Source organism: Symphalangus syndactylus, chromosome X (assembly GCF_028878055.3).
Source record: "Symphalangus syndactylus isolate Jambi chromosome X, NHGRI_mSymSyn1-v2.1_pri, whole genome shotgun sequence".
Classification (NCBI taxonomy): Eukaryota; Metazoa; Chordata; class Mammalia; order Primates; family Hylobatidae; genus Symphalangus; species Symphalangus syndactylus.
The window spans coordinates 60,275,474-60,300,829 of NC_072447.2; the positions used below are offsets into that span (position 1 = coordinate 60,275,474).

A 25,356-nucleotide genomic window follows, 5' to 3' on the forward strand; every position below is an offset into this window, starting at 1 on the left:
GAGTTTGAGACCAGCCTGGGCTACATGGTGAAATCCTATCTCTACTAAAACACAAAAAATTAGCTGGGCATGGTGGTGGCATGCCTCTAATCCCAGCTACTTGGGAGACTGAGGCAGAAGAATTGCTTGAGCCTGGGAGGTGGAGGTTGCAGTGAGCCAAGATCACACCACTGCACTCCAGCCTGGTGACAAAGCAAGACTCTGTCTCAAAAAAACAAAGACAATCTAACAAAGGGACAGTATGCTTGCAATAAAGCATTAATATGTACTCTACCGAAAATAGTGCCACCAGGCATGGTGTCTCATGCCTGTAATCCTAACGCTTTGGGAGACTGAGGCAGGTGGATCGCTTGAGCCCAGGTGTTTGAGACCAGTCTGGGCAACACGGCAAAACCCCATCTCTACAAAAAAATACAAATATTAGCTGGGTGTGGTGGTGCATGCCTGTAGTGCCAGCTACTCAGGACGCTGATGAGGAAGTAGGATCACCTGAGCCCAAGGAGGTTGAGGCTGCAGTAAGCCATGATTTCCTGGGCAACAAAGTGAGACACTGTCTCAAAAAAAAAAAAAAAAAGGAAAAAAAGAAAACAGTACTATGGGCCGGGCGCAGTGGTTCTCGCCTGTCATCCCAGTCTTTTGGGAGGCCAAGGCAGGGGGGCGGGGGGGGCGGTGCATCACCTGAGGTCAGGAGTTCAAGACCAGCCTGGCTGACATGGCAAAACCCCATCTCTACTAAAAATACAAAAATTAGCCGGGTATGGTGGCATGTGCCTGCAATCCCAGCTACTCAGGAGGCTGAGGCAGGAGAATTGCTTCAACCCAGGAGGCAGAGGCTGCAGTGAGCTGAGATCTCCCCACTGCACTCTACCCTGGGCGACAGAGCAAGACTCTGTCTCAAAAAAAAAATAAATAAAAGAATAGAATAGAAAAGAAAAGAGTGCTATGAATAAGTAGGAGGAAGGCACATACCATAAGAAATAAATGAGTTGAAGACTTAACGCAGGCGCCATGTAAGATTTACACAAGTCACTCAAGTTCTCTATAAAATATGAAATTACATTACTAATCAAGGAAATGAAAGTTTCAATCACAATAAGATACTAATACACACCTACCAGAATGGGAACAAATAAAAGTCTGACAAGCAGAAGTGGCATGGAGGGAGCATCTACAAATGTTTTACAAACCAACAACATTTGGCCTTATCTATAAATTATTCACACCTCCAGAACCCAGACACCACAACCTAGGTATATACATAGGAAAGCTCTCACAGCAAATGTTCCTAGCAAACATGTAAAATAATGGCAGTATTATCATTAGCTATACTAGCCTTAAACCGGAAACAACCCAAACACCATCAAGACAGTAAATACTGGCTGAGTGCAGTGGCTGATACCTGTAATCCCACACTTTAGGAGGCCAAGACAGGAGGCTCGCTTGAGGCCAAGAGTTCAAAACCAGCCTGGGTGACATAATGAGACCCCATCTCTACATGAAAAACAAGAATAGCTGAGCACAGTGGCACATGCCTATAGTACTGCCTACTCAAGAGGCTGAGGCAGGAGGATTGCTTAAGCCCAGGAGTTCAAGCCTGCAATGAGCTATGATCACACCACTGCACTCCAGCCTAGGTAGCAGAGTGAGACCCTGTCTCTAAAAAATAAATAAATAATTTAAAAGAGAGAAGAGTAGGTACTTTTAATTGTGTGATACCCCAACTAGAACACTATCCTGCAATGAAAATAAACATCATGGCTGAATCTCACAACTATAGTACTGAATAAAAGAAATAAGTCACAAAATAATTCATACGGATGATTCTGTTTTTATAAAGCTCAAAAAAGAAAAGTTCAAACTAAACAATATATTGCCTGTGTATACAAATATAGATAGCAGAACCTCTAACAAAAATCTTAAAAATAATTACCCCCGAATTTGGGATACAGGTTACATCCAAGAGAGAGGTAGGAGAATGCAATCTGGAAGGGGTAGTGTTGTAGTTCTCAACCTGAGTGGTGATTATCCAGGTGTTAGCTACGTATTTCTTCTGAAAAGTACGCATGTGTTCTAAATGCTCTTCTGTATGCAAGATATAGTAATCAATAAGGATTTCTTTCTATCTCAAAGAAATAGAAAATGAAAAACACAAAAATAAACACAATCAAAAGCTGGTTCTGTGAAAAGATCAATACAATGGATAAATCTTAAGTCAGACTGATCAAGAAAAAACATACATTATCAATATCAGGAGAACAACATTACAGATCCTACAAATATTAAAAAATAATAAGGAAATCTTATGAAAAAGCTTTATTTTATTTCTTTATTTTTTTGAGACGAAGTCTCACTCTGTTGCCCAAGCTAGAGTGCAGTGGCATGATCTTGGCTCACTGCAACCTCCGCCTCCTGGTTTCAAGCGATTCTCCTGCCTCAGCCTCCCGAGTAGCTGGGACTACAGGCACGTGTCACCATGCCCAGCTAAATTTTGTATTTTTAGTAGAGACAGGGTTTCACTATGTTGGCCAGGCTGGTCTTGAACTCCTGACCTCGAGATCTGCCCGCCTAGGCCTCCCAAAGTGCTGGGATTACAGGCGTGAGCCACCCCACTTGGCCAAAAAAAATACTTTATGTGGCACTATTCACAATAGCAAAGACTTGGAACCAACCCAAATGTCCAACAACGATAGACTGGATAAAGAAAATGTGGCACATATACACCATGGAATACTATGCAGCCATAAAAAATGATGAGTTCATGTCCTTTGTAGGGACATGGATGAAACTGGAAACCATCATTCTCAGCAAACTATCGCAAGGACAAAAAACCAAACACCGCGTGTTCTCACTCATAGGTGGGAATTGAACAATGAGAACACTTGGACACAGGAAGGGGAACATCACACTCCGGGGACTGTTGTGGGGTGGGGGGAGGAGGGAGGGATAGCATTAGGAGATATACCTAATGTTAAATGACGAGTTAATGGGTGCAGCACACCAACATGGCACATGTATACATATGTAACAAACCTGCACATTGTGCACATGTACCCTAAAACTTAAAGTATAATAATAAAATTTAAAAAAAAGAGAGAAAAAAAAAAAACTTGATAGTTTAGATGAGACAAATTCCCTCAAGGCCACAAACCACCAAAGCTTGCTCAAGAAGAAAAGAGTTATCTGAATATACCTATAATTATAAAAAAACAAATTTGTAGCCAGGTGCGGTGGCTCACACCTGTAATCCCAGCACTTTGAGAAGCCAAGGCTGGTAGATCACCTGACATCAGGAGTCTGAGACCACCCTGGCCAACATGGTGAAACCCTGTCTCTACTAAAAACACAACAATTAGCTGGGCATGGTGGCGTTTGCCTGTGTTCCCAGTTACTCAGGAGGCTGAAGCAAGAGAATTGCTTGAACCAAGAGGTGGAGATTGTGGTGAGCTGAGATCACGCCATTGCATTCCAGCCTGGGCGACAAGAGCAAAACTCCACCTCAAAAAAAAAAAAAAAGACTTTGTAGTTCAAAACTTACCCTCCAAGAAAACTCTAGGCCCAGATGTCTTCACTGATGAAGTCTACAAAACATTCAAGAAATAATGCTAGTCCTACATAAATTTCAGAAAACAGAAGGAAACACTTCCCAACTCATTTTATGAGGCCAGCATAACCCTGACGTCAAAACCAGACACAAACAGTGTAAGTGAAGAAAACTACAAACGATTATGATGAATAAACATAGATGCAAAATAACAAAATATGAGCAAAAATAAATAGGAGCATATCAAAGGAATGATAGGTCATTATCAAGTAGGGTTTACACAGGTAATGAAAGGCTGGTTCAGTATCTGCAAATTGGCTAGGGTGGTGGCTCACACCTGTAACCCCAGCACTTTGTGAGGCCGAAGCAGGTGGATCACCTGAGGTCAGGGGAGTTCGAGACCAGCCTGACCAACATGGAGAAACCCCGTCTCTATATATATACACATGAAAAAATTAGCCAGGCTTGGTGGCAGGTGCCTGTAATCTCAGCTACTTGGGATGCTGAGGTGGGAGAAACGCTTGAACTTGGGAGGTGAAGGTTGCAGTGAGCTGAGATTGTGCCACTGCACTCCAGCCTGGGCAACAGAGATTCCGCCTCAAAAAAAAAAAAAAAAGAAAAATCTGCAAATTGACTAGGCATGGTAGCTCACACCTGTAATCCCAGCACTTTGGGAGGCTGAGATGGAGGATCACTTGAGGCCAGGAGTTCAAGACCAGTTTGGGCAACACAACAAGACCTCATCTTTACAAAAAATTTAAAAAATAGCTGGGCATGGTGGTACATGCCTGTAGTCCCAGCTACTCTGGAGGCTAAGGCAGGAGGATCACTTGAGCATAGGCGTTCAAGGCCACAATGAGCTATGACCACACCACTGCACTCCAGCCTTGGGAACAGAACGAGACTCCATCTCTAAATATAATAATAATTAATTAATTTAAAAATAAAGGAGAAGAAGCATGATCATATTCATTGAGGCAGAAAAAGCATTTGCAACATTCAGCATCAATTCATGATAAAAACTCAAAAAACTAAGATTAAAAGGAATAATCTTCAACCATTGTCAGGCCACCAACGGAAAATTCTACAAATAAAAAATTATACTTAATGATGAGGAAGTGAGTACTTTTGCCCTAAAATCAGGAATAAAGCAAAGAAGTCATTCTCACTATGCCTATTCAACACAATACTAAAGATCCTAGCCAGTAAAAAATGGCAAAAAGAGGCCGGGCATGGTGGCTCACGCCTGTAATCCCAGCACTTTGGGAGGCCGAGGCAGGCAGATCACCTGAGGCTGGGAGTTCGAGACCAGCCTGATGAACATGGAGAAACCCCATCTCTACTAAAAATGCAAAAAAAAAAAAAAAATTAGCTGGGCACGGTGGTGCATGCCTATAATCCCAGCTACTTGGGAGGCTGAGGCAGAAGAATCACCTGAACCCAGGAGGCGGAGGTTGTGGTGAGCCAAGATTGCACCATTGCACTCCAGCCTGGGCAACAAGAGCGAAGCTCCTTCTCAAAAAAAAAAAAAAAAAAGAGGGCAAAAAGAGAAGTAAAAGACATCCAGATTGGAAAGGAAGAAATAAAACTGTCTTTATTTACAACTACATGATTGTTTACATAGGAAATGCCAAGCTATCTACAAAAAAGTTACAAGTTTTAATATGTACCCTTAGAAAGGTCCCAGGATACAAGATCAATATACAAAAATTAATGGCATTTCTATAAGATAGTACTGGCCAATGGGAAATTGAAATTAAACAAAATACCATTTATAGTATCTTATAAGAACAAAAAAAGCTGTTATGAATTAAACAAAATGTGAAAGACTTATGCATTCAAAACTACAAAACATTGAGATAAAATTTAAGAAGATCTAAATAGAGATACATGCTATTCATTAATTGGAAGACTCAATATTGTCAGTATATCAATGATCCACTGATTCAGTGTAATCCCATACAAAAATCCCTGCGGGCTTTTGTGTACAAATTCACAAGCTGATTCTAAGATTTATATAAAAATACCAAGGACCTAGAATAGGCAAAACATTAGGAAAGGAAGAACAAAGTTGGAAAATTCATACTTCCTGATTTGAACACTTAACATTAGGCTACAGTAATTAAAGAGTGTATTAATGATGTATAGACAGACACATCTCTGTTCAACTGTTTGGTTTTTTTTGAGACAGGGTCTTGCTGTACCCCAGGCTGGAGTGGCAGTGGCGTGATCACGGCTCACTTCAGCCTCGTCCTCTCATGCTCAAGCAATCCTCCCACCTCCACCTCCCAAGTAGTGGGGACTACAAGTGCATGCTGTCATGCTTGGCAAATTTTTTAAATATTTTGTAGACGGGGGCTCACTATGTTGCCTAGGCTAGTCTCAAGCTCCTAGACTCAACTGATCCTCCCACCTCAGCCTCCCAAAGTGCTTGGATTACAAGTCTGAGTCACTGTGCCCGGCCATTCAAAGGTTATCAGCAACGATGGCAAAGTAAGTCAACAACAACAACAGCAACAACAACAACAAACAGAGTATTTTCAAAAATGCTGCTGGAAAAATTGGATATACATATGCAAAAAAACCCCTGACCCTCACCTCATGTCAGATTTACAAACTTAACTCATTCTTTGTCATAGGTCTAAATTTAAGAGCTAAAATTATAAATCTTCTGAAAGAAGACATAGGAGAAAATCTCCATTGCTCTGAGTCAGAGATTTGTTAGATAGGATACAAAAAGCATGAACCATAAAATAACTTGATAAACTCAGCCTTATCAAAATTAAAAACGTCTACTCTACAAAGCACAGTTAAGAAAAAAAGAAGCCATAATCTGGGAGTACGTACTTAAAAGACTTGCATCAAGAATATATAAAGAACCTGCTGGGCTCAGTGGCTCACACCTGTAATCCCAGCACTCCAGGAGGCCAAGGCGGGTGGATCACCTGAGGTCAGTTCCAGACCAGCCTGGCCAACATGGCGAAACCTTGTCTCTACTAAAAATACAAAAATTAGCTGGGCATGGTGGCGGGTGCCTGTAATCCCAGCTACTTGGGAGGCTGAGGCAGGAGACTCGCTTGAACCCAGGAGGCGAGGCTGCAGTGAGCTGAGATTGCACCACTGCACTCCAGCCTGGGCAACAGAGCTAGACTCCATCTCAAAAAAAAAAAAAAAAGACATATAAAGAACCTTACAATTTAATAGCAAAGAAAAATGGCAAAAGATTACAACAAATACTTCCACAAAGAAGATATAAAGATGGCAAATAAGGGCTCAACAATATTCATCATTAGAAAAATGCAAAATTAAATCACAATGAGATTCCCCTACACACCTACTAGAAAAAAGGACTAACACTAACAATACCAAGTGCTGGCAAGGATGTGAAACATGTGGAACTCACATACATTCCTAGTGGAAAAAAAAGTGGTATAGCCACGTTGGAAAACAGTTTAGCAGTGTTTTATGAAGTATTCCTCCCTGGGAATAATGTTCTCTCAAGTTTATTTTTGAATAAATAAAGAGATGATATAAAAAACAAGAGTTGAGTGGGAGGAAGGTACTGAAAAGAGGAGGAATCTGAAAACAGGTGGTATCAAGTCATATTTGTAAGAGTCTGGGAAGGAATACGAAGAGAAAATAGAAAACAGTGTGAGGTTTACAGTGTTTACCACAAAATAAGAGTAGGCAAGAACATGGTGGGTACCAGGCTGGGTAGAGTAAAGGTCACTAGCAAAGCTTTGTTGCCTATACCAACTCCAAAAAATAATGTATGATAATTTCCTTGAGTCTAAAAAAAAAAAGACTCCAACTTTCAGCCTGAAAGGGCCCACAGTATGCCCAGTAAAGAGGAAATGCTGACATTTGCATCTACTCTGGTAAGAATACATAAGCACAAGAAGGGAGAAAAAGTTCTAAAAGCTTCCAGAAAGGACAGGGTGAGAGGAATGAGAAGGGGTTTGGCACTTCTCACTAACAAGCCAGGAGGCTGGAAGGTAGAAATGGGATTTCAGAACAAGTGGCCACAGTCTATGTGAATGCCAAGCAAAGAACACAGAGACTGTAGCCGGCGGCCAGGCAGAGGCCTCATTTGGACATGACAACAGTTCCGCTCATCAGAGCCTAGGCATGTCCACAAGTCCGGGGCTCTGAGAAGGGCTCCTGAGCGCATCCCAGAGGCCAAGCTCTCACCAACCAACCTGGTCCCTTTTCCCTGGCCTGACTCACCTGGCCTGTCCTCACCTGCACATGTCCGTACCGGGGTCCCTCCATCTGCCATCCAGGACTCTTCTCCTGGTCCCAACCTGAAGATCACATCTGGCTTTGCAACTAGATACCCTGTTCGGGGGAAATGACATAGGACTTCGTTATTAATGCTGAGGAATTCCAGAACCTAGGCCCACCCCTGCAGGCTGAAGGTGGCAGGGCCTCGGTGATGGCCCCATGCACACAGCTATCTGCCCCTCAGTACAGAACATTCACACAGCAAGCAAGGGCACCAATATGCTCTCCAGTGTCCAAAGGGGACTACGAATACTACACATTGGGCAGTAACCCAAACTCACTGAGGGTGGTAACCCACACTCATTCTTTCTAGGCCCCAGAGCTTGGAGCAGCTGAGAAAGAAACACAGTACTGGGGGCATTCTGCATCACCCTGTGGCGCGGTCCCTCACCCACGGACACCAGGTGGCTGTAGTTCTCAAGCATGACATCCCTGTAGAGGTTCTTCTGGGCAGAGTCCAGTTGCTGCCACTCCTCCAGGGTGAAGTCCACAAACACGTCCTTGAAGGTCAATGATTCCTGTAACGGCACATTCCTCTTTAGCACCCCAGGACCAGCCTGGGGCACTGGGACATGGCACCTCACACACACGGAGGGCTTACTCTGTGCCCTTTGAAGTCCTTTACATGTACTAAAGATTTCAATCTTTGCCGCCACACTAGAAGGAACTTGACAGATGAAGAGCATGAGGCACACAGAGCCTAAGTAACCAGCCCAGGTCACACAGCCAGGAATGAGGGATTCAAATCCACGCAGTCTGGCTCCCGCATCCACGCTGGCCTTTCTTTATATAATTGTTCTTATGCCAGTCACTAGTCAGTTTGGCATAGTATATTACATAGAGTATTTATATGACTAAAATCATTTTGAACTTTATAGGAGAAAGAGATAGAGTATGAGAAATATCTTACCCTGGAAATTCATTCATTCAACACGTTTACTGAATAGAGGCCAGGCTGGTAAGTCCCGTGACATAAAGATTGATACAAAATGACACCTTGACCGGGCGTGATGGCTCACGCCTGTAATCCCAGCACTTTGGGAGGCCTAGGCGGGTGGATCACAAGGTCAGGAGTTCAAGACCAGCCTGGCCAATATGGTAAAACCCCATCTCTACTAAAAATACAAAAAATAGCTGGGCATGGTGGTGGGAACCTGTAATCCCAGCTACTCGGGAGGCTGACGTAGGAGAATCGTTTGAACCCAGGAGGCGGAGGATGCAGTGAGCCAAGATCACGCCATTGCACTCCAGCCTGGGCAACAGGGCGAGACTCCATCTCAAAAAAAAAAAATAAAAAAGACACTTCTTAAACTCAAGGAGCTTCAGTTTAGCGGAGGGAGAAAAGCGACACTTAGACACTCATAGAAGAAACAGAGGCAGCGAGGAAGCCTGCCTCACAGGGACAGTGACAGATGTAGGAAGGGGTCAGGGTGGTCCACAAAGGAAGAAGTCAATCCTGCTTGAGGCTGACAGAGCAGGCTTTGCAGGGGATACAGAGCTACAACAAACAGTTCTAAACATAGCCAATCAATCATGACAAACCGTTCTAACCTTCACTCATCAATCATGAAACAAAGAACAGGAAGCCAGAGGTCTGTGGCCTGGGCAGCTGACTGAAGCAAAAGGGGAAAGGTCTATGCTTGGCCTTGTCACCACCAAACAAGAACTTACTTCTACAAGTGCCCCCAATTCCTCGCAAAGACTAATAACCAGCCTGTTTCTGCTCCAGATCCCATCCTGTCATGCCCACACTTGGTGGCCTTCAATTCAAGCCACTCGCTGCACCCATAAGGCCCAAATCGGCCACAGTGGCACCAGTTTACCCAGCTGTGCAGAAGGAGAGGGGACAGGAAAGCCGGCATGCCAGAGGGCGGGGACAGGCAGGTTTCTCCAGCAGGAGGGCTTCTCAGAGCAATCCAGGAGCTGTTAGCCCAATCTGCCCCTCCCTCGTGATAGCTCTGGTGCCTGGGAACAAAACCACACTGCTGAATGCTAGGATGATGTTGCTTGGAAGCCCTCACCTGTTCCATAGACCAGTATCTCTTGTAATGGTCCCAGTGGCATGGCTTCCAGGGTCCCAGCAAAAGATGTGCCCAGTTACATATCACTGAGTGACAATGTGCTCAGAAAACCCCAATCCATGGCTTCCTACCAGCCAGTCATAGTTTACTCAGTCCTCCAGTCCAGATGCAGTTTGTTTACCAATCCAGAGTCATTTTTACCTGGAGTAATGTCACCTGGTTTGATATTCTGAAATATATATTTGGTTTTTGTCCTGTCTCCTGGCAAAAAGCTCCTGCAACCCTTGGAATAGCCTCTGAAGTGAGCAAAGTGTCTTTTATGTGCTAATGAGATGACTGTTAGCTGGCTGCCTCTAAGTAGCTTCGGGATGCGAGCTGGTCACCAGAAAACCAGACAGGATTAGAGGGTTGGGAATTTCATCTCCATCCTCAAAACTCCTGGGAGGAGAGAGAAGATGAAGGTTGAGTTGATCACCAAGGGCCAATGATGATCATGCCTCTGTGATGAAGCCTCCATAAAAACCCCACTGTGGCTGGGTGTGGTGGCTGGCTCCTGTGATCCCAGCACTATGGGTGGCTGAGGAGGGAGGATCACCTGAGGCCAGGAGGTTGGGCCTGCAGTGAGCCAAGATTGCACCACTGTTCTCCAGCCTGGGGGACAGAGCAAGACCTTGTTTCTCAAAAACAACAATAACAACAACCAAAGGACTGGGTGGGTTCAGACAGCTTCCACACAGCTGAACACTTGGTGGTTCCCAGATGGTAGTGAGTCCAGAGAGGGCATGAAAGGTCTGTGGACCTTCCCACAACCCTTGCCCTATGCATCTCTTCCATCTGGGTGTTCATCTGTATCCTCTGTAATATCCTTTATAACAAATAGGGGAAATTCAGTTTCCGTTAGTTCTGCGACTCACTCTAGCAAATTAATCAAACACCAGCAGGGAGTCAAGGGAACCCCTGATTTGTGTCCCGTCAATCAGATGTATAGATGATACCCTACTCGAGACTGGCATCTCAGGTGGGGGTAGTCTTGTGGGGCTAAGCCTCAACCTGTGGGAGCTGATGCTAACTCCAGGTAGATGGTGTCAGAATGGAATTGACTTAGAGGAGACCCAGCTGGTGTCCACTGGAGAACGACTTGGTGTGTGGGGAAACAGCCTGGGGCCTGGGATTACATCTCGTGTCAGGAGTGTTGTGTCAAGTGAGAGTAGAGAGCAGGAAAAACTTGGGTTTCCTTCCTTATCTCTCAGACCCAGTAAAACAGCCATCATTCCATTGTCATGTTTCTAGTCACACAGAGCTAAATATGACAATGATGATGAAAGTTAATAACCACCAACAGATCCTCTGAGTAGAGTGTCAGAGGTTACTTCATAGAAATGATACTGCCTGTGCACATGTACCCTAGAACTTAAAGTATAATAAAATAAAATAAAATAAATAAATAAATAAAACATATGTATGTGGCCAGGCACGGTGGCTCACGCCTGTGATCCCAGCACTTTGGGAAGCCGAGGCTGGTGAATCACAAGGTCAGGAGTTCCAGACCAGCCTGGCCAACATGATGAAACCCCATCTTTATTAAAAATACAAAAATTAGCCAGGCGTGGTGGCAGGCACCTGTAATCCCAGCTACTCAGGAGGCTGAGGCAGGGGAATCGCTTGAAACCAGAAGGTGGAGGTTGCAGTGATGAGCCGAGATCGCACCACTGCACTCCAGCATGGGCAACAAGAGCAAAACTCCATCTCAAAAAAACAAAAAACAAAACAAAACAAAGTATGTATGTGACTCTCTTAACAACTAAACCTCCTCTATTAGGAATCTTACTACTGTGTTACTTCATCTCAAATCTTTTAATAGTCTCCTGGTGACTTTGAGAAGTTATCACGCAGAAAACCTCTGCATTTTCACTCCACTTTGAAACTGGTCATGTCTTGGGAACTACTCATTCTACTAATAATACAGCAAAGAGAAAAAACATAGTTCTTAGTTTAAAACATGAGCAATTAATTGTGTCACACATCTTTCTGTTTTGGTAAATTCATCATTAGAGAGAGAGAAAAAACATCAATGGAGTTTAAACCCTTTGTCTCATTAAGTCACAAAAAAATTATTGGACTAAATAAACCATGCAGTGTCAAGTTCAAAAAAAAAATGATACTGCCTTTACAAAAATTATAAGAGTGAGAAAATTGTGACATTGAAAGAGATCTGATCTAACCAACCCCTATCTTGCCTTTAACCTCCAAATTGCCCTTAATCACTCCTCAGCCTGGCCCAAGCAAACTTTGAGAGACATTTGTTTTATAGTTTAAAAGATAATAGACCACAGGTGTCCAATCTTTTGGCTTTCCTGGGCCATACGGGAAGAACTGTCTTGGGCCACATATAAAATACACCAACACTAAAGATAGCTGATGAGCTAAAAAATAAAAATCACAAAAAAAGTCATAGTAAGTCTCCTAATGTTTTAGGAAAGTTTACAAATTTGTATTGCGCCACATTCAAAGCCATCCTGGGCCACATGTGGCTCATAGACCATGGGTTGGACAAGCTTATAATAGCCTTCTGCAAAACTCAACCACCTTTGTAAAGCTGAGAGGCCACGAGGTTAGGAGGATATGAGGAGGCTAAAATCTGCTAACATGTAGACATAAAAGATTTCCAGCTATTATTGTGGAGGTCATAAGATTTGGAACTCCCCGATTACTCCCGCAGGTAATATCACCATTATAGAACCTAAGATTGGCCCTTTGAAGCATTTTTTCAAATTTTTGCATTTCTGATGACCAGTGGCTCCACTAGGACTGGCCAACCTCCACCAACTGGTCCTATGGCCCCACCCAGAAGCTGAATCCATGGCCTACCAAACTATCCTTGAAAAACCCTACCCTCCAAATTTTCGGAGAGATTGATTTGAGTAATAACTCCATCTCCCATGTGGCATGGCCAGATGTTATGTCAATTAAACTCTTTAAAGCAATGCCGTGATCTCGGTGAATTGGTTTTGACTGTGCAGTGGGTGGGAATAACCCACTGGCTGGTTACAGCAAAAATATCTTAAGTCAGCCAGGCATGGTGGCTCACACCTGAAATCCCAGCACTTTTGGGAGTCTGAGGCGAGTGGATCACTTGAGGTCAGGAGTTCGAGACCAGCCTGGCCAACATAGTGAAACCCTGTCTCTACTAAAAATACAAAATTTAGCCAGGTGTGGTGGTGCACGCTTGTAATCCCAGCTACTTGGGAGGCTGAGGCAGGAGAATCACCTATAATCCCAGCTACTCAGGAGGCTGAGGCAGGAGAATCACTTGTACCCGGGAGGTGGAGGTTGCAGTGAGCCGAGATCACGCCACTGCACTCCAGCCCTCCAGCCTGGGTGATAGAGCGAGACTCCGTCTCAAAAAAAAAAAAAAAAAAAAAAAAAAATATATATATATATATAAAATCTATGCAGAAAAGATGACATTAGGAAAATCTGGTAGATTAGTCCGTTCTCATGCTGTTGATAAAGACATACCTGAGACTGGTTAATTTATAAAGGAAAGAGGTTTAATTGACTCAGTTCAGCATGGCTGGGGAGGCCTCAGAAAATTTACACTCATGGCGGAAGGTGAAGGGGAAGCAAGACACCTTCTTTATAAGGTGGCAGGAAGGAGATGTGCAAGCAGGGGAAATGCCAGAAGCTTATAAAACCATCAGCTCTCATGAGACTCACTCATTATCATGAGAACAGCATGGGGGAAACCGCCCCATGACCCATTACCTTCACCTGGTCCCACCCTTGACACGTGGGGATTACAATTCAAGATGAGATTTTGGGTGGGGACACAGCCAAACCATATCTTCTGGCTAGGTATTTATGGAAGAAAATAACTCAATAAAACTGAATGACCCATCTCTGAACCCTCAAATAAATTACACAGGGATGAGATAGGTCTCCCTCTGTCATCCAGGCCGGAGTGCAGTGGTGAGATTATGGCTCACTGCAGCCTCAACCTCCCGGGCTCAAGCGATCCTCCTGGAATCAAGTGAGCCTCCTGCCTCAGCCACCCAAAGTATCTGGGACTCCAGGCACACGCCACCTCACCCAGCTAATTTTTGTATTTTTTGTAGAAATGAGGTTTCACCATGTTGCCAGGCTGGTCTCGAACTTCTGAGCTCAAATGATCCACCCGTGTCAGCTTCCCAAAGTGCTGGAATTACTGGTGTGAGCCACCGCACCCAGCCTAAGAGATTTAAATGTGTACAAGATAACCATAAAATAGATCAAAGTTTTTATAACTTTATAGTGGCTAAAAGCCTTTATTTTCTTTTCTTTTTTCAAGACATAGTCTCACTCTGTTGCCCAGGCTGGAGTGCAATGGTGTGATCTCACCTCACTGCAACCTCTGCCTCCTGGGTTTGAATGATTCTCCTGCCTCAGCCTCCCAAGTAGCTGGGATTACAGGCACCCGCCACCATACCCAACTAATTTTTGTATTTTTAGTAGAGACGGTGTTTCACCATGTTGGCCAGGCTGGTCTCGAACTCCTAACCTCAAGTGATCCACCAACCTCAGCCTCCCAAAGTGCTGGGATTACAGGCGTGAGCCACCACTTCCAGCCGGCTAAAAGCCTTTCTAAGAAATCCCCAAATTCAGAAGACATACAGTCACAGACTGATCAACATGACTGCCTAGACATTAGAAATTTCTAAATAGCAGAATTAATTTTTTTTTTTTTTTTTTGGAGATAGGGTCTTGCTCTTGTTGTCCAGGCTGGAATGCAGTGGCATGCTCATAGACACTGCAGCCTCAACCTCCTGGGCTCAAGCGATCCTCCCACCTCAGCTTTCCTTGTAGCTGGAACTATAGGCACGCACCACCACGTCCAGCTAATTTTTGTATTTTTTGTAGAGACAAGGTTTTGCCATGTTGCCCAGGCTGGTCTCAAATTCCCGAGCTTAAGCAATCCTCCTGCCTCAGCCTTCCAAGTGCTGGGATTACAGGCATAAGCCACAGCACTTGGCCAAAAATTATATTATGAAACATCAATATCAAAGTGAGAAAAGTATTTGAAATATACAAAACAATGGGCTAATTTCCTTTATACAGTAAAATTCTAACAAATCATTATGAAAAAGACCACAACCTAACATATAACTGAATGAATATAAAATAAATATATAACTTACCATGTATCCCTTTCATATTCTTTTTTTTTTTTTTTTTTGAGACGGAGTCTCGCTCTTTCACCCAGGCTGGAGTGTAGTGGCGCGATCTCGGCTCACTGCAAGCTCCGCCTCCCGGGTTCACGCCATTCTCCTGCCTCAGCCTCTCCGAGTAGCTGGGACTACAGGCGTCCGCCACCACGCCCGGCTAATTTTTTGTATTTTTAGTAGAGACGGGGTTTCACCTTGGTCTCGATCTCCTGACCTCGTGATCCACCCGCCTCGGCCTCCCAAAGTGCTGGGATTACAAGCGTGAGCCACCGCGCCCGGCCCCCTTTCATATTCTTAAACATTAAAAAGGTTGATAATACTTAGTGCAGTCAAGTATGTAGAAAAAACACCAAAGAAGTTATAAACTATTTACAGCATTTTTGGGAGGAATAATTGGTTAATATATATCAAATTTTACATTGCAAATACCGTTTAACAAAGCAATGACCTTTCTAGGATTTTACCCTATACCTTTAATACATCAGTAAGAAAAGACAGCCCAACAGTATGAATAAAATGCTCATAGCAACAGAAATGTTAGAGGCCTAGAAACACAAAAAGATTATAAACCTCACTAAAATTCACATATATGTTCATTAAACAATAAGATATTGTCTTTTATCCATAAGAGTCACTGCTGATGAAGAGTATTAGAAATTACTCTCATATAAAGGCTGATTGATACATAATTTGGCTGTACCTATTAAAGATATTTGTTTCTTACTTTAACCAGCAGTTGCATTTACAGGACTCTATTCTAGTGAAATATTTATGTGTACGTAAGGATGTCTGAGGCAGTCCTATTCGTATTAGCAAAAAGTAGAAGAAAGCTCTAAAAGGCCTGGCACACTGGCTCACACCTGTAATCTCAGCACTTTCGGAGGCCAAGGCAGGTGGATCACTTGAGCTCAGGAGTTTGAAACCAGCCTGAGCAACATGGTGAAACCCCATCTCTACAAAAATAAAAAAGGGCTAGGCGCAGTGGCTCACGCCTATAATCCCAGCACTTTGGGAGGCCGAGGCAGGTGGATCAACTGAGGTCAGGAGTTTGAGACCAGCCTGGCCAACATGGCAAAACCCCATCTCTACTAAAAATACAAAAATTAGCTGGGCATGGTGGCGTGAGCCTGTAATCCCAGCTACTCAGGAGGCTGAGAAAGGAGAATCTCTTGAACTTGGGAGGTGGAGGTTGCAGTGATCCGAGATCGCACCACTGTACTCCAGCCTGAAGAGCAAGATTCTGTCTCAAAAAAAAAAAATTGACTCACACATAAGGATGCCTGGGATACTTTTGTCTAAATGAAAAAAAAAAAAAAAAGCAAATTTCAGAAAAGCACAGTAGGAGCATATTTTCATTAAAAACAACCCATGCAAAATGTTGTGGTTTTGTATATATATAAAACAAAAAAATTCTGAAAGGCAAACAGTAGAAGGGCTGAGACTGGGTTCATTTGTTGGAATGCAACAGAAAGGGAGGAATGAAAATCAGCCCTGTTTTCCTGGCTTGAAAACCAGAAAAAGTAAATATCCTTTCAAATGGCATCACATTTTTTTCCTATAAATTGCCTGCCTTATCTTTTTGACTCCTTTCTACCACATTTTTTTGTTTTTTTTAATCATTGTTCATATTACATACATAAATCCTCTGTGTATTATATGCATTGCAGGTATTTTCTCTCAGCTTCAAATATGTCTTCTGACTCTACAGGTTTTAACATTTTAATACAGTCTAATATGATAATATTTCCCTTTATGATTTCTGGGTTTTCCATCTTCATTAAAAATGTTTCTTGCAGGGCCAGGCGCGGTGGCTCACACCTGTAATCCCAGCACTTTGGGAGATTGAGGCAGGCAGTTCAGTTGAGGTCAGGAATTCAAGATCAGCCTGGCCAACAGGGTGAAACCCCGTCTCTACTAAAAATACAAAAATTAGCCAGGCATGGTGGCACATACCTGTAGTCTGAGCTACTTGGGAGGCTGAGGTGGGAGAATTGCTTGAACCCGGGAGGCGGAGGTTGCAGTGAGCCGAGATCGCGCCACTGCACTCCAGCCTGGGCCACACAGGGAGACTCCATCTCAAAAAAAAAAAAAAAAAGTTTCTTGCACTGCACAAAGTTATCCATATATCCTCCTAAATTTTTACCCAATTTTTCAAATAAATACTTAGGTCTACAACCAATCTAGAATTCACTTTTATATGATATAGAAGAGTCTTTGTTGCCATACAGATACTCAACTGTGCCACTATCATTCAGTAACCACTTTTTCCACATAACTGAAATACCATTTTTATAATCTTGACTCACAGAATCCTATATAAGCAATAAAAGAAATCTAGAAGTCACAAAAGATTGTGAAATTAGACCACATTAACAAAATGTAAGTGTCCACTCCCCAAAATTAATAAGACAAGTCAAAGCAAATGAAGTATTGCAAAAATATTTGCAACATATATGATAGAAATCTTATTTACTTGAGTTAACATAAAGAGTTACCATCCAGCAATCAAATTAATTCCACACCCAAGAGAAAAGGAGGCAAATGACTAGAATAAATAATTGAAATAAAGAAGTAAAAATGGTGGTTAAAAAAATGAAAAGAAGACTGGGCACAGTGGCTCACACCTGTAATCTCACCATACTGGAAGGTGAGGGTGGGAGAATTGCTTGAATTCAGGCATTGGAGAACAGCCTGGCCAACACAGTAAAACTCCAGCTCTACAAAAAATTGAAAAATTAGCCAGGTGTGGTGGCATGTACCTATATTCCCGGCTACTTGGGAGGGTGAGGTGGGAGGATTGCTTGAGCCTGGGAGGTTGAGGCTGCAGTGAGCCATGATCACACCACTGCACTCCAGCCTGGGCAACACAGCAAGACTGTCTCAAAAAACAAATAGCCCAGTGCAATGGCTCCCACCTGTAATCCCAGCACTTTGGGAGACCAAGGCAGGTAGATCACTTGAGCTCAGGAGTTAGAGACCAGACTGGGCAACATGGCAAAATCCTATCTCTACAAAAAATACAAAAATTAGCCAGGTGTGGTGGCACACGCCTGTGATCCCAGCTATTCAGGAGACTGAGGCACGAGGATCACCTGAGCCTAGGAGGTCGAAGCTGCAGTGAGCTGTGATCGTGCCACTATACTGTAGCCTGGGTGACAGACTGAGACCCTGTCTCCAAAAAAAAAAAAAAAAAAAAACCAAAAAATATGAAAAGACACTAATTTCAGGAAATGTGAATTAAAATGCACCACTCTTATATGCTGCATCATGGCAAAAATCAAAGCATTGGATAATGCACTGTGATTGCCCACTTATGGGAAAAGGCATATACTGCCGCTAGGAGTACACATCAGTATATTCTATTTGGAGGGCAAATTGACAGTTCTGAATCAAAATTCATGATGCACATGAATCTGACCTAGAAATCTCACATCTGGCATACTCACATGCAGGCAACAGAATGTACTGTACATTGCTATGCTGTTTATAGCAGCAAAAGACTAGAAGTAACCTAAATGTTCATCACTAGGAGAAAGGTAAATAAATACTGGTGTTCCCATGCAATGAAATACCAAGCAGCTGCTTTTGCAAACAAGGTAGACCACTGGTTTTAAACATTGGATAATTCTCTCCCCTAGGGGATATTTGGCAATGACTACAGACACTTTGGTTGCCAAAACTGGGGGAGGGATTCTACTGGCACCTAGTAGAGTAGAGGCCAGGGACCCTGCTACACATACAATGCACAAGAAAGCAGCCACAACAAATAATGATCAGAACCATAATGACAATAGTGCTGCAGTAAGAAACCCTAGGGACAACTAAATACAAGTAAAGTGGAATGATCATGAAGACAAAACCAAAAGGACCAGAATGAGCTCTAATTTGTTAGAGAAAAAGCGTGTGAGAGCGAGAACTAGCACACACAGGAGCGAGCAGACAAAGAGATTCATACATCCTGGCCGGGCGCGGGGGCTTACACCTGTAATCCCAGCACTTTGGGAGGCTGAGGCGGGCGGATCACGAGGTCAGGAGATCGAGACTGTCCTGGATAACACGGTGAAACCCCGTCTCTACTAAAAATACAAAAAAATTAGCCGGGCGTGGTTGCAGGAGCCTGTAGTCCCAGCTACTCGGGAAGCTGAGGCAGGAGAATGGCGTGAACCCAGGAGGCAGGGCTTGCAGTGAGCCGAGATTTTGCCACTGCACTCCAGCCTGGGTGACAGAGCAAGACTCTGTCTCAAAAAAAAAAAAAAAAAAGAGATTCATACATCCAGACAGATAAGCATACATATTCTCTGAAAGACTGTACCAAAAAATGAAGGAATCTTGAGGATGGGAGAATTATTTTTTGCCTTTTCTTGAACAAAGCTTTCATTTGAATTTTTACTATGTGTATGCATTATTTTTAAATGTTCAATTTTTTAATGCTTTATTCAGAATATTTTTACATTTTGACATGCATGTTCTTAAGGGAAACTGGTCTATAATTTTCTTTTTTGTAGTATCCTCTTCAAATTTCAGGTTAAGTGGCTTCACAAAATGAACTGGGTACCTTTTCATCTTTAATAGCCTGGAAAAATGGAACACAGAAATTATCTAGTCTTTACATTTAGTGAAAGGAGTAATCATGAAGGATTGCGGAGGGCAAATTTAAGTCTCAGTACCTTTTAGTCAAAACCTGACTTCCAGGTATAACCTCCATAAACACTGGTACTACAGAGCAAGTACATACAGAGAAAATTGTTCATGAGGCACTGTATACGATAGTAAAAAGAAATTAGGCCAGGTGCAGTGGCTCATGCCTGTAATCCCAGCACTTTGGGAGGACGAGGTGGGTAGATCACCTGAGGTCAGGAGTTCGAGACCAGCCTGGCCAACATGGTGAAGCCCCGTCTCTACTAAAAATACAAATATTAGCCAGGTGTGGTGGCATGTGCACGTAATCCCAGCTACTTGGGAGGCTGAGATAGGAGAATTGCTTGAACCTGGGAGGCAGAGGTTGCACTGAGCCGAGATCACACCACTGCACCGCAGCCTGGGCGACAAGAGCAAAACTCCATTAAAAAAAAAAAAAAGGCCAGGTATGGTGGCTCACACCTGTAATCCTAGCACTTTGGGAGGCTGAGGTGGACGGATGACCTCAGGTCAGGAGTTCGAGACCAGCCTGACCAACATGGAGAAACCTCGTCTCTACTAAAAATACAAAATTGGCTGGGCATGGTGGCACATGCCTGTAATCCCAGGTACTCGGTTGGCTGAGGCAGGAGAATCACTTGAACCCAGAAGGCGGAGGTTGCAGTGAGCCGAGATCGCACCATTGCACTCTAGCCTGGGCAACAAGAGTGAAACTCCGTCACAAAAAAAAAAAAAAGAAATTAAAAACCTAAATATCTGTGAATAGAAAAATAGTTACATGATACATCCATACTATGAAATAGGAATTAAAACAATCTTTATATATTGACAAGGAACACCACCCAGGATATAATCAGGTTCAGAAAGCAAGATGGGTATGGGAATATGCCATTTGTGTAAAAGCATAAAAAACAATACATATGTGTATGTTTTTAGTTCATTAAACTGACATAAATGCATACTACCCCACAGTTTCACCCAACTGTTAACAGTGGACATCTCTAAGGAGGAACGTGGTACTGGGGGGAGAAGAAATAGAAACTTTATTGGCTACTAGTTTCTTCTATGTACATTAAAACATTATACACAAACTTATTCTCTTAAACATAGTAAAAAAAGACCAAGCGATCTAGAAGTGAAGAAAGAGGAAAAAGCAAGATGAATCTATGTATTTAAACAATTCTTCTCTGAGAAGGAGAAGAAGATGAGGTACAGTTTCTGGAAGAACAAGTGGAGAGAGGTATCTTTTTCTGTTTTTCCTCTCTCCTGGTGAGGGGAAGGATTAGAGAAACCAGAGGCTGAGGACAAGTTGAACAGAAAACAGCCAGAGAAGAGGGGATAATTGGTATTTTCAAGTTTATTATATAGATTCCAAACTCTGCCTCAATTTCACTGGAAAAAAAGTAGGGGTACATTAGAACTCACCTGGGACATGGCCATCTTGTGCTCTTGCAAAGGATGGAGATCTACAAAGACAGAATTAGAAGGGTTGAGTTCAGTGGGTATAGACATAAGATCATCATCACCACCCTAATAATAATTACCTTTGCACCCTGGGAAGAATGATCTAAAAATAAAGCCTGGTAGCTTCAGCCTATTCCATGGGACGCTACAAAGATCATGTGGGTTTTGCACATGAAACTTTGTCTCCCTTACTGGACAGATTTATGACTTGTGTCCAAAGCCATCTACATGTCAGAAACCAGTAACAACTTAACATCTCCTTTATCTCAAGAGTTCTATTCCTAGCACAAAGATGCAAAACGTTCACTGTTGTCATTTCCACTATGAAAAATCTGCCTATAATCCCTGCATGCGCGGGGCGCTGAAGGAGGATTGATTGAGGCCAGTTCAAGGCCAGCCTGGACAATATAGCAAGGCCTTGTCTCTACAAAACTGAAAATTAAAAAAATTAGCTGGCGTGGTGGTGCATGCCTGTAGTCCTAGCTACTCAGAAGGCTGAGGTGGGAGGGTCTCTTGAGCCCAGGAGTGCGAGGTTAGTGAGCCATGATCACGTCCCTGCACTCCAGCCTGTGTGAAAACGTCAGAGCCTGGCTCAAAAATAAAAAATAAAAAAAATCTTGGAAGCAACTAAATGTGCAGCAAAGGGGACTCAGTAAAAAAATTGACACGTGCAAAACAAGCATACTACACAGGCTTTAAAGATGGTTTCTGAACTTTGTTTTCAGTTCCTGGGTGTTTAAAAGGAGGTTCCAACAAAGCAACTGCAGTGTAATCTCATTTTTGTTAAGCAATATGTACAAATATGAAGTCTCAAACAGCATTTATTCTTTTTTTTTTTTTTTTTGAGATGCAGTTTTGCTCGTTGCCCAAGCTGGTGTGCAGTGGCATGATCTCAGCTCACTGCAACCTCCACCTCCCGGGTTCAAGTGATTCTCCTGCCTCAGCATCCCAAGTAGCTGGGATTATAGGCATGCACCAACATGCCCAGCTAATTATTTTTGTATTTTTAGTAGAGATGGGGTTTCACCATGTTGGTCAGGCTGGTCTCAAACTCCTGAACTCAGGTGATCCATCCGCCTCAGCCTCCCAAAGTGCTGGGATTACAGGCGTGAGCCACCACGCCTGACCTCAAACAGCATTTATTCAAATGCTGACACTGGTTACATTGATTGGTGATTTTAATTTTCTTCTTTATTTGCATTTTTGACAAGGAATATTAATTACTAATGAAATGAAAATTAAAATTTATTAAAAATCACTTCTTAACAAACAGAACCCTAGAGGTGAAAAGACACTCTCCAAGTGTGTATGAGTAGGATCTCTTGATGTGGTTTGGAGGAAGGAGCCCAACCAGGGCTCAAAGGGCCGCAGGGGAGGAGAGGTGTGGGGCTGGGTGGGTAACAGCCAAGCACTGTCAGTTCTGTCAGGGGCTGAAAACCACTGTGCCTGCTTCCCTGCATCCGCCTCTCTGGCCATCTACCCTGCTCCCACCCCACCACTTCCTCCTTTCCCATGATTTGCATTTTGATTGCCATGCTCCTCTTCCTTTGGCAGTTTTTCAAAAGAAAGTTCCAGCAAGGAGCTTCTGTGCAGAGTAACCATTTCCTACTGCAGCAATCACTGTGATACCATCAGGACAACAGGGTTCAGCTCCGTGTAGGTTAACAAGTCATGTCCTCAGACCCAGTTTCATTAAGCATTGAAATAAGGCAGCAGAGCTAGATGACAGCATACCTAGAGACTACTCTGAAATTCTATAAACTAAAAATATATTTTCTGCACTTTGATCAGGATGAAGGGAGACTCAGCATTTCCCCTGGAAGCAGGTGCCTGGTTGATGTTATGGGGCTGACTCAAATTCAGAAATAGCCAATGGCAAGAGAAGGAAGCACGGGGGTGCACAAATAGGTGTGCTAGGAGAGGCCAATCCTCTGTGGCTGGCTGTGATCCTTCCCAGCCTCATCCTGCCTTTGCAGGTACTACAGCAGGGCACCTGCCCCCATGGGGGGACATCCATGCCTCCATCCACCTGTGACTTTCACCTGTCCCTCCTCCAGCAGGAATCAAACTGCACTGTCACATGGTCCTCCATGGCACTTGGAAGTTGAGCCAGCTTTGCTCTGTCTCAGCTGAAGTGAGGGACAAAGGCCACTACGGGTCCAGCTCTTCTAGGACCTGCTGTTCCGTGAGCCTCCTTTCTCTGCTCCGAGGATCTGGGTCTGGGCTCTGGGCTGAGGCTTCTCCAACTCGCCTCAGCTCAGCGTACCTCTCTTGTGTCCAAGGTGGCAGGACCAAGGGATTCAGAGATAAACACTCCCCAGTTGGGGCCTTCACTGGGGATGGCCTGTGACCCAGGGAACTCACCTCCTTCTGAGGCCTCGGCCTAAGTCTTCTGAGACTAAGTGAGGAAGCCGGGGCACAGATAAACTGGAGTCTGAAGTCGGTGAGCAGTGGTCTCAGGTCTGCACTCTGACCCTGGAAACACAATGACCACGGGAGATTCAATTAGCAACACCTATGCTCCCTTCCATGCAGTGAAGTTGAGTAAAACCCAAAGGTTTTTACCCAACAGAAGAGGGACAACGCCTCATTCTAGCTTTAAGAGTTAACATTCATGCACAGCTCAACTATCCTCAGTGAGCGAAACTCTGCCTTCCTGAGTCCGGGCTTTGGAACCAACTGATTGACTGCTGTGCCACTTTTATTCACTGAAGAAATGAGTGCCTTCCATGAGCCGGTTCTCCGTGTTGCAAATCCATCAGTGAACAAAATCTCAAATTCCCAGCTCCAGATTTCTAGTCTGGAGGAAGAGACACACTGGAAACAATAAACATGATAAACAAAGTACAGGAAAAGAGAAGAAAAAGGATTCCTCGGGTTTGCTACCTACGTGACTTTGGACAGTTTGCCAAGCCACACTGTACCGTTTTCTCTCTATAACATGAAAATAATCATCGTAACACCTCACAGGGCTCCTGCTAATGTGAAACATTTGCAAGAGCGCCTGGCAGTTACCACGGGGTGAGGATACAAGCGCTGAGTGACTCAATCAATTAGTCACTCGCTGGACCCGAACCTCGCCCCCAACACTCACGCCCACCGCCTGTGTCACTCAATCCCCACAAGGACGCCCACCCGTGGCCCCATGACCCCACGGCCCCGTAAACTCCCGTCATTCTTCCCGTCCCCCCCTCCCCCGATCAAAACCATCACCACCTCACCCTCCCGCTTACTTCACTGCCGAGAGCCTGAAACCTCAGGAGCGGATGACAACAGCCAGTGTGAACGAAGCGCCACCCTCAGGGTCAGCCGAGCATTTCCGCTTCCCACAGCCCCCTGGGAACGTGAAGTCAAAGCAATGCGCACGCGCAGTGGCTTTGGAGGCGGGGCAACAAAGCCTATGGCCGATATGGCGCTCCTCGACCCGCGCTTCAATGGTTATGACAGTGTTGGCTCTAAGCGGAGAAGGAATGTGTGACCATTTCCAACGGTGAGTCGCACAAAAAGTCCGGGGAGGCGCACCTAGGCGGCGAGAGGCGAGAGAACTCCGCGCGGGCTTTCCAGTGGCCAGGCCCCCGCCAGCTCCGAAGCCGAAATCCCTTCTTCCACTTCGTTCTCTTCCAGTGGGCGTGGGGTGTTCCCACCCCTCTGTGCCCAAGGCCACTGTTTCTGTCTTCCGCTCCTAGGAATAGGAAAAAGAGTCGCGCCTCTGGCATCAGTGGCAGCTCCAGAGCGCGGCCCTCTAGGGTCCAGGCAGGCCACATGGAGCGGGGCCCTAGGCCTGGCTCAGAGCGTCCTAAGAGCAAGAGGTCTGGCTCAGTCGGGGCAGTGGCCTGGAAGAGGGGCTTTGGAGCCGGGCTTCAGAGCCAGCAACCTCCCGAAGTGAGGGAAGAAAGCCTCATTCTGATTGTTCTCTACCCAGTGGTGGGGCTCCGTTTCCTAGGATCTTAGACACCCTGGGAGAATCTGGGTTTTACTTTTTAGCGGAGAGGTGTTTTCTCTGAGAATGCCAGCCAGTGGCAACATGGCCTGCTAAAAAGGCCTGTAGTGACCTTGAGGAAAGTTTTCTGTTTCCTGTCTGGGTCTGGGAGAAAGAGACCAAGTGTGTTCTCCATGCTTACTATGCCTGCCTGGTCACCAAGCGGGCCTCCTTGGGTCAAGTATGACAGAGTCTCCCTCAGGTACACAGCAAACCCTTCTGTGCTGG

At 44.2% G+C, this 25,356-nt stretch overlaps 3 protein-coding genes across 8 annotated transcripts in view; 2 read left to right on the forward strand and 1 right to left on the reverse strand.

Moving 5' to 3' along the window:
- Window positions 1–24,436, reverse strand: part of LOC129475044 (zinc finger protein 674) — a 44,142-nt gene extending 19,706 nt beyond the window's left edge. Inside the window, exons 1-5 of one of the 5 annotated variants that reach the window (XM_063634433.1) lie at window positions 24,383–24,436; window positions 23,514–23,966; window positions 21,111–21,151; window positions 8,217–8,343; window positions 7,769–7,879 (exon numbers count right to left, since the gene is read on the reverse strand). In XM_063634433.1, coding sequence (XP_063490503.1) covers window positions 7,769–7,879; window positions 8,217–8,343; window positions 21,111–21,125 — 253 coding nt within the window. In that variant the 5' untranslated portion in view covers window positions 21,126–21,151; window positions 23,514–23,966; window positions 24,383–24,436. Of the gene's footprint in view, window positions 1–7,768; window positions 7,880–8,216; window positions 8,344–13,975; window positions 14,168–21,110; window positions 21,152–23,513; window positions 24,336–24,382 lie in introns of those variants that run through there. The other 4 variants (XM_063634434.1, XM_063634437.1, XM_063634436.1 and 1 more) reach the window with 4 other exon arrangements.
- The window catches only part of LOC129475042 (zinc finger protein 674-like), a 981,285-nt gene that overhangs the window by 73,390 nt on the left and 882,539 nt on the right, over window positions 1–25,356 (forward strand).
- CHST7 (carbohydrate sulfotransferase 7) overlaps window positions 24,520–25,356 on the forward strand; it is a 219,747-nt gene continuing 218,910 nt past the window's right edge. The window contains exon 1 of one of the 2 annotated variants that reach the window (XR_010119571.1): window positions 24,520–24,639. The gene's annotated coding sequence lies outside the window, so the exon portion shown is untranslated. The remainder of the gene's footprint in view (window positions 24,640–25,356) is intronic. The other variant, XR_010119570.1, reaches the window with a different exon arrangement.